The sequence below is a fragment of the Austrofundulus limnaeus genome, unplaced genomic scaffold (genome assembly GCF_001266775.1).
Source record: "Austrofundulus limnaeus strain Quisiro unplaced genomic scaffold, Austrofundulus_limnaeus-1.0 Scaffold8, whole genome shotgun sequence".
Classification (NCBI taxonomy): Eukaryota; Metazoa; Chordata; class Actinopteri; order Cyprinodontiformes; family Rivulidae; genus Austrofundulus; species Austrofundulus limnaeus.
Window position 1 is genome coordinate 2056022 of NW_013952410.1, and position 14038 is coordinate 2070059.

Consider the following 14038-nt stretch of genomic DNA (forward strand, 5'->3'; position numbering starts at 1 on the left):
AGCCCAGAGAGCTCGAAATCTACAGTTAGGAAATATGACTGAGTCAAAATCTGGGTTTGTGTGCTTTGTGTCATTCCAACATCAGACTAGTCAAATTTTTTTCTGTCATGGTGAAAGAAACCTCCCCACCCCTACAGACGTACACATAAACACTCGCCCACTTCCATTCAGGAATGAAAGCAGTGACACAGCAAGAAAAAGATTTACTTGTCAAAACTGTCACGCCACATCTGATAGAGATGAGCTGTAGGGAAAGCTCTACTAATGTTCTGGCTGCATCAACACAGAGCAAAAAAAAAAAGAAGCAGTTTTCATATTTTCCAGGCAGTGAAGAAGTCAATGCTAACTGAGTAAAGAAGCTAAAGATGTTCTACGCCGGAGTCCTTCCACCATTTCATGATGATGATTAGATGAAGAAATCACAATTTAGCCAAGTAAGAAGTCACAGAAGAAACGAGTCCTTGAATTAAGTAAAGACTAGAATCATGCCAACCAGCCTCCTTGGCAATTTGAATAAATTGAATCCACCCCATAATTACAATTAGCACAGTGTGAGCTGATGATTGAAATTGTGCTCACCAGGAGTGGGTAAATGATGGGTAATGGGGGTAATTTGGTTTTTAAATTCAAGAACTGACACTTGAATCTAGCCTGATTGATGTATGTGTCGCAATTGATTTAAGCCAGCTAGCAAACATTTTATTAGAATGTGAGATGAAAAAAAAAGACACAATGACTTTTGCTAGAATGTTTTTGTGGACAACAGGCTGCTGSAATGGGAGGAAGAAGAAACGCATTATCTCATACAAAAGTAAAAAAGCACAAAGAGTGCTTTTCTGTGCAAGAAATTTTCAGGATTAGTGTTTGGATGTGGTTTTTCTGAAGAGACAAACTATGAGTGCTGTCAAATGGTATGACTATGTTGAACGTTCATTTTATTTACAAATATATATTCTAAACACAACTTAAGCTGTGTAACTCTCACTTGATTGTCTAACAGGAAACAATCAAAGAACAGATTCAAAGATTAATATTAAAACAGGAACAAATAGGTAAATTCTGGATTGAGGACCAGATAAAAGGTGGATGATTCACAGGTTCTACACCTTTTATTAAAGCACTTCACAGTACTTTTATCATACAACACTTCTTCTATTTTTTCCCTCAGCTATATACATGCATGATTATTTCCCTGCAACCACACACAAGTAAGGATATCGGAGACAATGTGGGGGATCAGAGTCTCGCCCAAGGATATGTGAAGGCACTGGGGATCCACTGATCTTTGTCGAATGTAGGACAACCTCTATCCARTGAGCCAGAGCTGTGCCGTAGTAACAACAGAAACTGGAGCGACAAGCGACTGTCGGCTGGCAGGACCATGTTTACCACACAAGCTTATTCTATCCAGCAAAATATTAAATTAAAACACGTTTCCATAAAGGAATTCAGTGTCGCTTCAGAAAGGGTCACAGAAACAGCTTAAAAATGTAACAATTTTTTTTATCTAATCATCATTTTTCTTTGAAGCTGAAGATGAAATTTTTTGTAGCTTAGTTTAGTCTATAGCATGTRTCAAACTCAAGGTCCACGGGCCAAATCTGGCCCTCGTTAATAATTATCGGCTCCAAAGGCAGTACTTTAAATTAGGGATGCACGATATGAAAATTTCAGGCAATATCGATATCCGATATAATTACTGCTGTTAAGGCCAATAACCAATATTTACCAATATTGCACAAACACACCAATTACATTATACATATACGTACAAACACAMTTTGGTCTTCTTTGATACTGTAAACTGTAAATTTGATAATGTATACCAACTGTCATTGGTATACATTCATATACATGGCAATATGTGGACTTCTTCCCTCCTACATTTGTACTTTGAAAAAAAAAAACACTGTCTCTTACTCCATCCACTCTCAAGACTTTTTGATGCTTTCTGTTCCATTTGCTCGGACTGAATTGGGAAGAAAGGCTTTTATCCATTCTGCACCTTCTACATGATACATTGCAGAAAGACTGGGAACTGTATGAGTTGATTGTAGTGAGTGCTTTTAAATCAAAACTGAAAGGTCTTGAAATTGACTCCATAACATGCACTTGTTTTTAATTTGTTTTAATTTAAATCTTTTAATGTTTTTCTATTTGATGTTTTTAATTTTGTTTTAAGATGTGAAACTATGTGTTGTATTTGCTGCTGCTGCTGCCAATCTTGGCCAGGTCTCTCTTGAAAAAGAGGTTTTTAATCTCAATGGAACTTCCTGGTTAAATAAAGGTTATAAATAAATAAATGATCAGACCTCTGACATGGCTCCCTACTTCAGTTAATTCTGGCTGTGCAGCGTCAATATCACTATCATGATCAAACAGATGCCGCTCAACCGGTCTCCACTCCCAAAACAGAAACACAAAGCTAAAAAGTAGAAAATCAATATCAGACGTTAATATTGACCCAGTTTTACATATCAGACTGATACCTATATTCTAAAAATGACCAGTATTGACCGATACCGATATTAGTGCCGATATTTCGTGCATCCCTACTTTAAATGTGAAATTTCTTTTTTGTCACATTCTTCTCATGACAGCTGGCCTACTTTTAAGCCAAGAAAACTGTTTGAATTTTTCAGTGATCTTTGATTTTTGAGGTGGAAAGAGCAACAAATAATAGACGTTMWTTTTTTTGTATTATTTTCTACTTGTAAAGTCAAACMATTGGATWTTAAGTRRGGKTTTYYTTTTTACCTGATTTGTTGGATTGTGATAAAATGTATCTATAAAATATAATAATTGAAAAAGTTGGTGATTGAGAGTTAGGCAATAGAATGGACTTTCTAAATTTGATCTTTTTCTTTATTTGCGATGTTATGAATGTTATAAACGCTACATAAAACATAACTTAGAAAAGGTTACCGGTATTTGTAATTCTATATAAATAATTTGTTATATAACATTTCTTCAATAAATATTGACAGAATTTGGCCTTTTAGCTTTGACCAATACTTATTCTTTCACATTATGCAATGTTTCCTCTAACATTATCAGGTGATTATATACACAATGCTAGTGCCATAGACACATATTGTTTTGTATAGATACATATTTAAATTATATCAGGTTCTCAAAAGTATTTCAAGTAAGGGTGTGTGAAGAATTTCCTTTGGGGTKGGGGGGTGACATCAAATAATTGAAAACCACTGGCTTGGATTTAGTTTTGAGTTCCTCAGCTGGTAAACACCACAGGGCTCTAACCAAGTTTACCTTACTTAGCCATTCACAAATCTTGGTTGCCTTTATTGCAAAATAATACAATTTTTGCTACAAAACTTTCATTATTTGAGCTGCAGTAATGTTTAGGAAACACCACAGTTAGAMATCAAGCAGGAACGAAGCTGTACATCTGTGAAGACACTTCCAGTAGACATCTAGAAGAGTGATGTAATGAGATTTTGTCACAGAGGAGAACAAATGACCAWACTGGGCTCACCTTTTCTCCCCTTTGTACCACTCAAAATATGGAGGCGGTACGGCGGCAGCCTCGCACCGAAGCAGAGCTGTGCGTCCCAAACCCACACCGTGACTCTTCATCTCATGGATAGTTGGAGCAACTGGAAAAGGCAGAGACGCAGAAAATGTAAGAGAATAAAAAAAGGCATGCCAAAGAGAACATTCTATAATTAGTGCGAGAACGTCAAAACAATACGATGGGTATGTTAAACTTCACAAACTCTGATGCTGTGGCCAATGCACACGGTGCRCAGAGGGTCAACAGAAGCTGCATTGCGAAGAAGAGAAAGCAGAGTAAGGAGAATGAAATGAATTGCACAGCATGGTGATAAATAGCTTAATGGAAGTTCAAAGACTGACTGGTGGAGGCAGGTTCTTTGAATGCAAAATGAGGCTCCTTTCATGTGCTGAAATGTGGTGTAAATCTCTTTGCCAATGTCAGGAAGGCAGTTCTGCATATGGGCAGTTTCCAAAGCAATCCCGGTCTTTTTGTGCTTCAAGTATTTTACCCAGTTTTTAGAAACGATACCTGGAAACGTATTAGCATGCTGACATTATATAGACAGAGAATAATGACAGGAGTTCAAAATAAATAGTTCTAGCTAAACAATACACATTCAACAATTGTATAACCCAGTAAGATTAAAATATAAGTTTTGAGAATAAGCAGAGATAGACAAGTTGTTTGGACATTCCCTCCTATTTTTGGATCACCATCAGTACAGCATTCTAATTAGGGGTTTACGGTTTCATTATAGACTAACTTGTGGCAATTATCCATTGGTTTGTCACTGTCCATTCGAAAGACAGGAAGACAAAAGGAGGTTCTCACCAGAAACTTCATGCAGTTTTGTGTCTTTGTAGATCAGGAGTGATAAATTATCCAAACAGCAGAAAATTCTCCACACAGTGTATATCCTCAAAACAATTCATGTGTTTTTTATTTTCTGCTTGTGGTTTGACGAGCAGTCGTTGTCTGTTTTGTTTATGACGCCACCTTAAAAATGGGACTTTTATTGTCATGCATTCACTGATTCGCACTGTCCCCCAAGTTGATAAATAATAGGCGGCACATTCATCTGCTGAGGGAGCAGGTGCAGCCTCGCAGACTATGAAAGGTGACACAATTTACGTCAAAGTTTTTTTTTTCGTAGTCGAGCGTACGGTACAGACATCGAACCATAAATTTAGCCAAACACCATTTACAATCCTGATAACAAGCCTGTCAGACAATCTGTCTTTCAGAGCTGCAAATCTTTTCTTTTTATTAGATTTAAAACTGTTTTTAACAGATGTTGCAACTATAACTAGCAAAACACCAACATAATCCCCCCMAAAAAGCCAACAATGGTGAAATATTGTAACAGCCTGTGGTACTTCAGCTATATATTTCAGGTAAATAAACGCAGGAATCAGTATTTTTGTGGAGAAGGCTTGCTTTGTTGAATGGTCGTGGAGGTCAGCACGGTTAGATAGATGAGGYTGAGCTGCAACAAACATGTATAAAAAGAAAGCAAGATGCATTTGTGCATGTTTTGTATAATCATGTATGAGATGCACGGTGAGATGACAGTCTAGTCTGCGATGATGGATGCCCTTCGACCACGCTTCCTCCTCGTCCTAATGAGCACATTCAAATGACTAGTCTATGTTGATTTTTCATCCTTTCATATGCGTGCCATTCATACTGTTAGCTCCTTCTTGTTTAGCTCAGCTGAGTAACAAAAAGGTCTTGAGATGGTGAATTAAGGCATGGGTTCTACTTCAGCTTTTTCTGCTCATTTATCACTGTATAAAATGCTGGGGAGGAGGAAGAGGGAGACCATAACTTATGTGCTTATGCTAACCTAACCCAGTAATCAGTTTTAAAAAAAGTGAATCATTAAGACAAACTTTATAGACTGCTTCTGATTAAGAGGGCAATAATATTTTTGCCTGTATCAGTGTTTTTCAGCTGTCCGGTTAGCAAAATAGCTCATGGACTACTGAACAAATAGTARTAAAACTCTCAGAAAATAATCATTGGATGTACAACAGTCTTTTAGCTTCAGGGACTTCGGGGCAACTTTTGGTGTTCCTGTTAGGTTTTCCGATGCTTTTTTTCTGTTTGGTGACACCTCAGGATGACTTTAGGGCACCACGCCGGTCTTCGGATTTGCCAAGATTTAACAGACATTTTCTTGGATGAGACACAGCTTTTGCTCCCAAAACACACTAGAAAGGCCAACTAGCCAATCAGAATTAGAATGGGGGATGGGCCTTGAATCTTAGCAAAACTTTGATCCAGCAGTGAGCGCACACAGAGAATGGGCCATGATTCAATGGAGCCAGAGGAAGAGACAAAGAATAAACYGTGCYGGCTTGAATAGAGTRGGTGGGTAAAGATTTCACAGTTTAGATAGCTGCTGTTGCACAATTTTTGCTTCATATACAATCGAAAACTTGCTTTATTTTCCTCACTGTAAATTTTGTGAAAAAAGTGGCAATTATTTTATGAATCCAGAGGAAGACACCCGAATAAACTGTGTAGGTGTGTAGTGATGTTACAGCTTCAATAGCTGTTGTCGTCACATTCTCTGCTCCTGGTTCATCCGTTATATTTTTTCACGTACGCAAATTTCGCAAACTTCTGCAAGCTTTGTAGGCATTGGGGGGTGAAGGGGGAGGGGTGGCTTAAAGTATCGATACCTTCTTCCAAAAACAAATCTAAAAGCAACCGATGATGATCTCCAACTGATTCAAAGTTCAACTCAATCCAATTTAAGACCACAGCTGACCTCTTCCAACACAAAAATGTTGATAACTTAGACACATTTACAGATATTGAGTGAGTGCTTGATGTGGTCGTAGTTAAAATTAATCCTCACCACATACTCTGAGCACTAACAAATCTGACAATACTGGACACATTTGTGCAAAACATAATATACAAGGATTGACCCAAACGGTTGTAACTCATTGTCATCTCATTATAAGATAATCCTACCATGTCTCTTGGGCATAACAGGGGGCAAGAATGCGCCTGTATTGAAGGAATGCCAGGACCTTTTAGAAAAAATAGTTTGAACACAACCAGCATTAGTAGTCAAATCATACTGGGAAAAAAACACTTTATACCCCTAGTTATTATTTTTACAGTAGCTCAGTGCTGCTACTTCTAAGAAAAATATGGCTCTTAACCTTGTGGTAGACGAACATTAAGTCTGGACATTTAACAATTTCTGACAAAGAAGAGCTTTGCAATACTTGATGAAATAAAAAGGAAAGATAGAAAAAAAGAGATTGCCACAGAACTCTACAGAACAGGAATATACGCCGATAACAACTATGACAAAATCAATGCAGTATGCTGACCGACAGCGACTTAGTGAGTCCTCRTAATCCTCTATTGGTGTCATTGTGCGGACCATTGATTATGTGAAGCCTCTGAAAGTGTCAGGGTGACCTAGCTGTCGTCCTGTACAGTTAGTGGGACGGTGGACACAGCGGCTCAGGCAGGTGTGTCGATACTTGAAGCCGTTAACAAAAGGACATACGCTTTGTTAAAAGTAAGGACATAAAAAACTGTCATTTCTTTTCTTATAAAGATGCTTCTTTCATGTGCTGTTTTTCTTTTATATTGACGTGTTTCTTTTTATTTAAGCCAAGCTGATCAGCTATTTGTCAAAACAAAACCAAAAAAAAAAAGAAAAAAAAAGAAGTACTTTTTTCATTATAGGCTCAAAGGATTTCATATTTTTTGGGTAATTTGACTTCGCTCTATAATCTTACCAAGCAAATTAGACAGACAACAAAAGGATTAACAAATACAAAGTTCTGTTCAGAAACCTGGAGGTCTTTATCAACTACACAACACAAGGAGGAGGCGAATGCTAAGTTGTCAAATAACAATAACATTCTTAAAGGTACTGTCACACTGTAACATTTTAGACAACTTATGGCAACTTATGAACATTTTAAAGACATCTACGTTTAAGATGGAATTAGAAATAAATCAACTAAAAGCCTCTTTTAGGCATGTCCATACTGTAATGCTAAAAAAACTGATCAAATATTTAACTTATTTTTAATTTAGACATAAAAAAGTCATGAGTTGGCATAAGATGTCTAAAGAGTTATAGTGTGACAGAGCCTTGAGTTATCTGTTTATGGCATTCTGTATGGTGTTAACCAGGCAATGCTGTACGGCTACAGAATGCTCACTGGTCATAAAAGGGGATTCAATAGTTGGACCTTTGCGTAAATTATGAACATTTTGTCAGGCAAATTTAAAGATATATATAAATTTTTGTCCCCAAGAAACTTTAGTTTAGACCAACTTTGGAAAACAGTCAATACAGTTATGTTAATCTATAATCTGTTTAGATATATTTAGTCCCAGAGAGAGAAAAACGTATTTTACTAAGTTTCAGTTGCTGTATTTTAAAAGCCTTATGGTTGTAGGTTTTGCATTGTTAGATATGTCTTACTGATTTGTGTTACTAAGATCTAAAACATCATCTAGAAATATTGTTTTACATGACTTGAATAGATTTTCTTAAACAAGACTGCTTTTGCATTGTGCTTTTAAAGTGCCCATTACATCAAACGTTTGTAATAAAGAAAAAACAAACATTTTTTTGTAAGTTAACATTGATAACAAATATATTGCAAAATAAATTGTGCCACTAAGAYGAACAGTTATTGAGATTTTTGCATGTGAAGTAAGAGGAAGTGATGTCAACGAGGAATGTCTGCATGTGAACAGACCATTGCTGCAACGGCTAACAACACAGACTGCAGAGAAGAATCTGACGTTTCTTCAAATTTTTGTGCGTCACTTTCATCCATCCATCCATCCATTTTTTGTACACGCTTCTTCCTTTTCAGGGTCGCGTGGGTCACTGGTGCCCATATCCAGCAGTCACAGTGCGAGGGGCGGGGTACACTCTGGACAGGTCGCAAGTCCATCACAAAAACGTTTTTTTGCGTCACTTTCAGAGTCCAAAAAATATTGTTTCAATAGACAAACCATGACGTTTCCATTCTTAAGGAGTTCCCCTTTGATGTCACTTTCTGTTTCAAACGAACATGTGCCAGTTATGTGACAAAATGTTAAAATCATATGTATTGTGTCAAGTTTCTTAAATATAAATATATTTTCTTTGACTTGTATTTGAAGGATATGCATGTCACAGGTACTTTAAATGTTAACATATATTACATATTTAAAAGAAAAGTGTGCTGTTTGGTGTCATACACTTGTGTAGCATTACACAGTAATTATGTTTTAAGAAAAAATATTGAATCAGCATTCAATTAAGATCAAATAACATTTAAGCAATAAGAAAATACATAAAATGTATCATCTGGTTGACAGCCATGCAGGTTATTCCTCCCAGTGGTGTAACTAAAGGGAGAAAACTCTGATTCTGAATTTATTATGATTTCCGTACTGTTCAACGTGTTTTTCGTGTAACTAAGCAGATTATTAAAGTCAGTGAATTCTTGCAGCACTTTGGAGTAAAGAGGAATATTCCCTGTGGCTTTTAAGGTGGTCCGGAAGGCTGTAGTTTTATATGCATATCGATAATACCAAGTCCTTTCAATTTAGAACTTGGCACTGGAATCTGTTAAGACAGATCACAGCCATAAAATCCAGTCAAATCCAATAATTCCAATTTTAACTTGCTGGCACGTCTTATATCATCATATATTACGCAATACACAAGTAGGAGTTGGAGGAGAATGCAAAGTAGTGCACTAAAAATCATAAAAATCCAATAATCTAGGTAATTTAGTGTGTAGAGGATGCTGGGGCAGTGCTGTAAATCACACCTTGAGTTGTGGCGACTCCAGCAGATGGGGGTTAAGGGTTGGGTCCAGGAATAGAACGGGCGTAGCACAAAAAAAATGAGCACATGCAAGACCCTGGAGGGTGACAAATGGCTGGTTGTGGGTCGATCACAGACTGACTTTACCTGCACCTGCAGTATCYGGAGCTCGTCAACAGAACAGAGATTGTGCTCTACATGCATCTACAACAGTGTTCAGATACAGGGATGCTGAGTAAAAATTAGAACTTTTTCCCAATCTGACATTATTAAACAGACAATTTTTAAAGGATTGCACAGGGAGTTGATCTAGTGTATTTCAAGACGAAAAATAACGATCACTAAGAAAATCTGGAAAACATCTTTTTTCTGATTAGGAAAATTAGAAAAAATCAATTAGATCAAATAATTGTCATAACTCACAACCCAGATTTAAAAATAAGTTTTCAYAGCAATTAGGAAACTGACTCATCATCTGCCATCTGTGGGCTTCATTGTGAAGCTTTTATTTTGTCAGCCAGGAATGGTTCCACTGCCAGGATTTTTTCTTTTAATTCATTAGGATTTTCATACAGAACAATAAGGGAACAATGTTCCTGCAATTAAAGGCATATAAATAACCATCTCTGTGTGTTGGACTGTGTGGGCTGTCAAGCTGGGATTCAATCTATTGTCTGCATTTGTTATTGAATAATTTAAGGTAGACAAATTAGCAGCAATCTATGTAATACACACAGGCCAGTTGGATGTTTTGAATACAATCGCTTAGTTGAGAGGTATAGAAATATCATCCATCTACTCCTACAGGGGAGGCCAAACAGGCATCTCCACTATAACCTGCCTCAGATAGTTTCATGTAAACTTGTGGTACTTAACACATTTTGCCTTTTACAATAGAAGCTTTGAGATCAGTCAATAAAATCGTACATCAAGCAAGAAAAAAAAACTTAAAACACAGGAATTCACCATAAGTCAGTGGTACAAGCCCAAACATTTATTCTGCTGGAGATCAAGATTCTGCTCATTTATTCATGCCCCTCGTGTAGCGAGGAATCCAAATAGCAATCAAGATGAGAGCTTTGGAGAGATGTAGAGAGATGGATTTACATCCAAACAGCTCGAGGGCACTGGCTTTAACTCTACTTAGGATTGGATCAGAATCCAATTCAAGGAAGCCTTCTCTTTTGAATCGTAATCCGGAGTATTCCAATGGATCCCGCAAACTGTCAAGAAACGCTCAAGCGAGACTTTGTGCCCCGTTTCCAAACACAAGCAATACTTTGGTTTTATTGAGCCGTGAATAACCGTTTCCTGTGGGTTTGATCAAACCTTATAACCCAGACAAACACACTCTCAATGTAGGGCATTTTATTTTCTCTATTATGAATGAAGAGCTATTAGAGGTTGTAATGACTGGCAGTGAAAAACTGTGCAAATAYACCCAGTCTTTGCTAATAGTTGTTTACTTTGTCATCATTACTTGACACTATCGTATTGGATGGTCCTGTCAAGCAAACAGGTTTAGCTGATTATTTATTGGAGATGGTCATGAATCCCCAGAACGACTCTGTCAGCYGAGTCAGAGGAGCATAGTTGGGGTGGATCCACAAGGGCAGGGCCTGAATCACAAACAGCCCAGATGACCGAAGTGTTAGACTGAAAGGCAGGGTGGAAGCAAACAAAGCACAAGGCAACACTAAGAATGACAATTATTCACCGTATTCTGCTGGAAATTAATTACRTTTCAAATATCTTTTAATGCTATAGATGTACAGTCGATTATTGCGCAGCATCAAATATGCATGCTCATAATTATTTAAAATGTTTCAGGTTTCTTGGCCAATTACTGTAAGGAAAAAAWATAGGGGAGGGCGCTGTAAACACAACCACGGTGAATGTGTGAACAGAATTCACAGCTGCAGGGTGCTAGAGGAGGCAGGAGGCGTACAAATGGCTGCCAATATCTGAAGCAAACAGTTTCACTTCACAAAGCAAGTGAAACTGTATAAAGAAGAAGTGAATCTGAGCTGTTTCAAACCTTTAACTAGAATTCATCAAATCGTATTATGGATAAAAGCAGGGTGGATAAAACAAAGGCCGCTTTCGTGTCAGAGGAACCAAATTAAAACTCTAGAGAGCAAATGAATAAACAATGCACCAGAAAGGGAAAAAACAAGGCACACATATAAGAATGTGCACTGAAAATGAGTGCGCTTCATAAATTCTTCACTTTAGAGCATGGGTACATGCATTCTTAGAGCCATTTAAGCTTGATTTAGTGAAGTGGACCGAAATGAAAAGATAATGGGAAACAAAGCGAGAGAATTGAGCAAAAAAACAGAGCAGRCAGTTTTGTGGAGCTTGTCCCTTGTTTATGTTGCGATTGTTTCTTAAAAAAAAAAAATCAGCGTTAGATGTTGTGGCCAATCTGCGTCTCAGTGTGTGTGTGTGTGAGTCTGAGCCCGGTTTGATGTGAACTCCTACAAGCTGGGTCCTGTCGTATGATAATTTCATGCTTTAAGGGTTAATATTTTAGAACCAACTTCAAAAGAGAAAAATCCTTCAGAAGAAAAGAGAGAAGCAGAGTTAACCACAAAACTTACAATGGCTTTATAATTGAGATTCATAAATGCACAGCTCCATATACAGTATCTTAGAAAAAGAATGCAAAATCTGATCTTTTCCCATGTAATGGGGCATTTTGATCGAGTATCAGTACTTGTAAAAATGATGGTRAAAACACAACTATATGCAATTGTAGAAATGCATGCTTTTAGGTCCACATGTAAAAAACACTGTAATTTTTAAGAACAGATGCTAGAAATCTGCAATTATAAAAATATATTTAAATAAAAACCTTATATCCCTAAGTAAAAGCAATAGGAACAATGAAAACAAAAWAAAGTAGCCCTAAAACCCCATGGACTTTCTAAACTAAACTTAGCACAAAAGTAAGGAAGTCTGTGTTTGGTAGATTATTTCTTTGTTGTAACAATGCRTSTTGGCAATAAATCTTATACCCAGCACCTGATTGATAGCACCTGGGGTATACTAGAAGCTCAAACARCAAAATAAGCTATTTGACAGAGAAAATGTGGCCCATTTTTCATGTGCGCAACCCATGTACTCACTGCTCATCCCACAAATGCATGTTTCTTACATATATGGTACCATTTAAAATGGAAATTAACAGGCTTTCCAATGGTATAAGATGTATTGTCAAGAAGCACTGTTAGAACAAAGAAATAATCTACCAAACACACATTGTCTTTTTTTAGTTTCCATGAGTCATTTCAGCATCTGAGTTAACATAATTACAAAAAGTCTCATTTATTTCCTAAAATTTAACTAGTWTTATGTTTGTATATAAAGATGATGCTTCATATAACAAAGATTTTAAACTTGTTAGTCTGTTTTTTTTTTTTTCCCAGTGGGACCAGTGTTTACAGCATGGTGTTGAATAGCAGACAAATCTGTTTGGACGGGCCGATCTTGTAAATCAGTGTTGGGACACCTTTGATTTCTTGTCTTGAAACAGAAACAGATTGCTGTAATTGTTTTATCTGCTCCGTTAGTGTTAAACACCTTCATTCTGGAAACGAGTCGGCCTCAATAATTAATGAAACATTGGCTTTTCATCTCAGGTGGAGGCGTTCCACAGTGGTTTCCTTCACATTCATCCCTTCGACTTAGCCACCTCGATGTGATATTTATGCTTTTGAATCTCGCTGTGTAGCAAGAATTTTCAGCCAATAACAGCACCCACCTGCAGTGAAGATGAATATGTAAATTTGAAAAGTGGGTCGGAGATCAAATTTCATCGGGTAAAATCACAGCTGAAATATCCGTTTGCCAAGCGGGAGCCCCTCAGCCAATCTGATTCTAGCTCGACCTTCTGGATGACTGCCATCATTCAGGTTTAGCTGATAAAAGTATTTGGTTTGCATTCATTTATCACTGGAAGTATAAAGGCAAGCAGCCCACTCGGCCAGTAATTTAATCAAAGTAGTCTTTCGAGCTTTGGAGAGATTCAAGCTGAGGTAACAAGTACTGGACTTAACATTTTGCACAGTGACACTGCCTCAGACCTTCTGTCTGTAACTCACCGTATCAGAGCGAGACAAAACGTCTGCCTCAGTTAATAAAACTGCAAATATGCAAGAGCTTCATTTTGTTTCCAGTGGGTTGCTTTACTTAGTTTAATTAGTGGCCCTAATCTGCAATTAGCCCAGAGGTCAACTGTACTCTTAATTTWAAAAAAAAGGAAACATTGTTTTGAATGAACTTGTCCATATTTAATTAAACCGTTAACCCATGAAATGTCAGAGTCACTCAGTCCTCTGCACAGAGTGATAACAGAAAAATACTGCAGGCACAACTAATTCATCTTTATAACTTAATTTTATTGAACTGCTATTAGCAGGAAAACAACAGATCGATGATAATGTAATAACTGGGGTCTGCACACACCACAATATTTTTTTATACATCATCTAAGTAAATGAAGAATTGAAACATGACATGTAGAAAAAAATATTTGTTCACATATAGCCTAATAGGCTTATTAACCTTGAAATGACACATTATTAAAGGGGACATTTCACGCAAAATCTACTTTTCTAGCTCTTAAACAGAGTTGCAAAGTAACTAAGTACAAATACTTTGTTACTGTACTTAAGTAGAAATTTTGGTTATCTGTACTTTAC

General features: G+C 37.1%; 1 protein-coding gene across 4 annotated transcripts in view; it reads right to left on the bottom strand.

Annotated features, from left to right (window-relative positions):
* negr1 (neuronal growth regulator 1) overlaps window positions 1-14038 on the bottom strand; it is a 208533-nt gene that overhangs the window by 77428 nt on the left and 117067 nt on the right. For all 4 annotated transcript variants that reach the window (XM_013999966.1, XM_013999944.1, XM_013999950.1 and 1 more), the window contains exon 5: window positions 3500-3620. In XM_013999966.1, the coding sequence (XP_013855420.1) occupies window positions 3500-3620 (121 nt within the window). The remainder of the gene's footprint in view (window positions 1-3499; window positions 3621-14038) is intronic.